The sequence below is a fragment of the Sardina pilchardus genome, chromosome 17 (genome assembly GCF_963854185.1).
Source record: "Sardina pilchardus chromosome 17, fSarPil1.1, whole genome shotgun sequence".
Taxonomy (NCBI): Eukaryota; Metazoa; Chordata; class Actinopteri; order Clupeiformes; family Clupeidae; genus Sardina; species Sardina pilchardus.
In genome coordinates, this window is record NC_085010.1 from 12142438 (window position 1) to 12144937 (window position 2500).

The following is a 2500-nucleotide window of genomic DNA, read 5'->3' on the forward strand; positions in this document are numbered from 1 at the left end:
ATGAAACATGTGGAATATGTTATGCCATGATAACTGTGTGTGTATTATGTGCTTCTATATTTTTCTTTCTGTGTGTGTGTGCGTGTGTGTGTGTGTGTGTGTGTGTGTGTGTGTGTGTGTAGGTGGGATGGATCCTGTCGGCTCTGGATGAGCTGCAGATGAACCCCCAGCCGCCCGTGGCTGTACTTCCTCTTGGCACAGGAAATGACCTCGCCCGGACACTGAACTGGGGCGGGGTAAGCGTCATCTGTGTGTGTGTGTGTGTGTGTTTGCCTTCTGAATTGTATTCAAAACGTCTAAACTGATTTCAGTCTAATGGTGGACATGCTGATCTGCTGTCAGCTAGTCCTCTCTGACATATGCACACACACACACACACACACACACAAACAAGTATAAAGCCCATGGCATATTGCAGTGATGTGATTGGAAATAACTGTGCACAGGCATATGAGGTTAGTGTGTGTGTGTGTGTGTGTGTGTGTGTGTGTGTGTGTGTGTGTGTGTGTGTGTGTGTGTGTATGGGGTAGAGGTTGTCATCACTGCTATGACAGCAGGCTAAGTGGTGTTTAAAAAAAACTATCTGTGTCCTCATCTCCCCCTCTCCTCTCCCCACTCTGACTTGGCCTCTCTCTTCTTCTCCTCTTTTTTCTCTCTCTGTCTCTCTCTCCTTCTCTTTTTCTCTTCTCTCTCCTTCTGTCTTTTTATCTTCTCTCCTCTCTCTCTTCTCTCTCCCTCTCTCTCCCTCTCTTTCTCTCCCTCTCTATCTCTCCATATCTCTCTCCATATCTCTCCCTCTCTCTCCCTCTCTCTCCCTCTCTCATCCTCTCATTCCACTGTGCGTGGGTGGAGAGTGACATGCCGTTGACCTTGTCTGGACCCTCTCTCAATCTCAATCTATTTTTCTCTCCTCGCCTACGGCCTGCCCGCCATTATGAATAGCCCTTAATAGCGCTAGCTCACACACACACACATGCATACACACACACTCACACACACACACACACACACGTAGCTCACCAGCTCTTTATCACATTAATTTCAATGGCTATTATTCTGTGTGGCAGATCATGTCGAGAGCTTGTTTTGTCTCGTTATGTTTTTTTTCTTTCTTTTTTTGTTCACACGTTTTATCAAGTGGAAGCGAGGTGCTCTTCAGAAGGCACTTAGAGAGGCTTTTAACCTCGGTAACCTCGACGCTTGAATCATCTTCCACTGCCAGCCTTGCTTTTTTTTCTCCTGTTCTTCCTTTCTTCTCTCCCTCTTCCCTCTCTCTCTCTTCCTCCATCACTCCCCCTCCCCATAAAGGAGTATATGCACTATATGCACTATATGCACATAGGCATACATATGTTTTACCATAGCATTTTCTGCTGGCATTGTGTGTGTGTGTGTGTGTGTGTGTGTGTGTGTGTGTGTGTGTGTGTGTGTGTGTGTGTGTGTGTGTGTGTGTGTGTGTGTGTGTGTGTGTGTGTGTGTGTGTGTGTGTGTGTGTGTGTGTGTGTGTGTGTGTTTGCTTTCTTGCTTGCATTATGCATAGTAACCCTTCTGCTCACTTAAACATTAGATTAGTCAAGAGTGTGTGTTTAGAGCGAAAATACATTTTACTGCAAGAAATTCCTTACATTTCTATATGTCTTTCAGTGCTTCTAGACTGAGGCTTTGTTCTAGTTCTGTGTGGTGTGACTTCTCTCTGTCTTTGTAAGATATTTTTCTTGCTCTCTCACACTCTCCCCCTCACTCTCTCACACACACACACACACACACACACACACACACACAGCCTCAGTCTGCTCATATTTTTCGTGTCTCTGCTTCCTTTCATTTTTTTTTTTATTTATTCATCTGTATTCTTTCTTTCTCAGTTTGTGAATAATGGGTCAATTTCTATAAAGATAATTCTCAACTTGTGAAATAGAAATATTTTAGTCGATTCTTTGTTTCTTTCTGAATGCCTTACAGTAGGTAGGCTGGTGTTTAGCTAGTTGTGTGAGCTGACAGTGTTTTTACAGGGGTTTACAGGGTTTTTACTGATGGTGTGCTAATTAAGCTTTTTAAAAGTATTTTCTCTCTCTCTCTCTCGGTCAGGGCTACACGGACGAGCCGGTGTCCAAAATCTTGTGCCACGTCGAGGATGGCAGCGTGGTGCAGCTGGACCGATGGAACCTGCGCATGGAGAGGATGCCTGGGCAGTCACAGCCTGAGGAGGGCACCCAAAAGGTCAGAGGTCAATCTGAGGTCAAAGGTCAAGAGATTCCAGGAGATTCCAAGAGATTCCAAATTCCACTTTTTAACTGTAGATTCACAGATTTGTGCTGTGAAGCCAGCAGAATTTACTTCTGATTGTCTGGTGAATATGTATTTGTTTCTTCACGTTTGTGTTTTTAACTGTACCGTAAAAATAATGCTTGTATTTCTCTCTCTGTGTGTGTGTGTGTGTGTGTGTGTTTTCTCAGCTTCCACTGAATGTCTTCAATAACTACTTTAGTCTGGGTTTTGA

At 44.2% G+C, this 2500-nt stretch overlaps 1 protein-coding gene across 3 annotated transcripts in view; it reads left to right on the top strand.

Annotated features, from left to right (window-relative positions):
* dgki (diacylglycerol kinase, iota) overlaps window positions 1-2500 on the top strand; it is a 98547-nt gene that overhangs the window by 65505 nt on the left and 30542 nt on the right. For all 3 annotated transcript variants that reach the window (XM_062517728.1, XM_062517729.1, XM_062517730.1), the window contains exons 13-15: window positions 123-236; window positions 2089-2220; window positions 2457-2500. The exon at window positions 2457-2500 is cut by the window's right edge and continues 35 nt beyond it. In XM_062517728.1, coding sequence (XP_062373712.1) covers window positions 123-236; window positions 2089-2220; window positions 2457-2500 — 290 coding nt within the window. The remainder of the gene's footprint in view (window positions 1-122; window positions 237-2088; window positions 2221-2456) is intronic.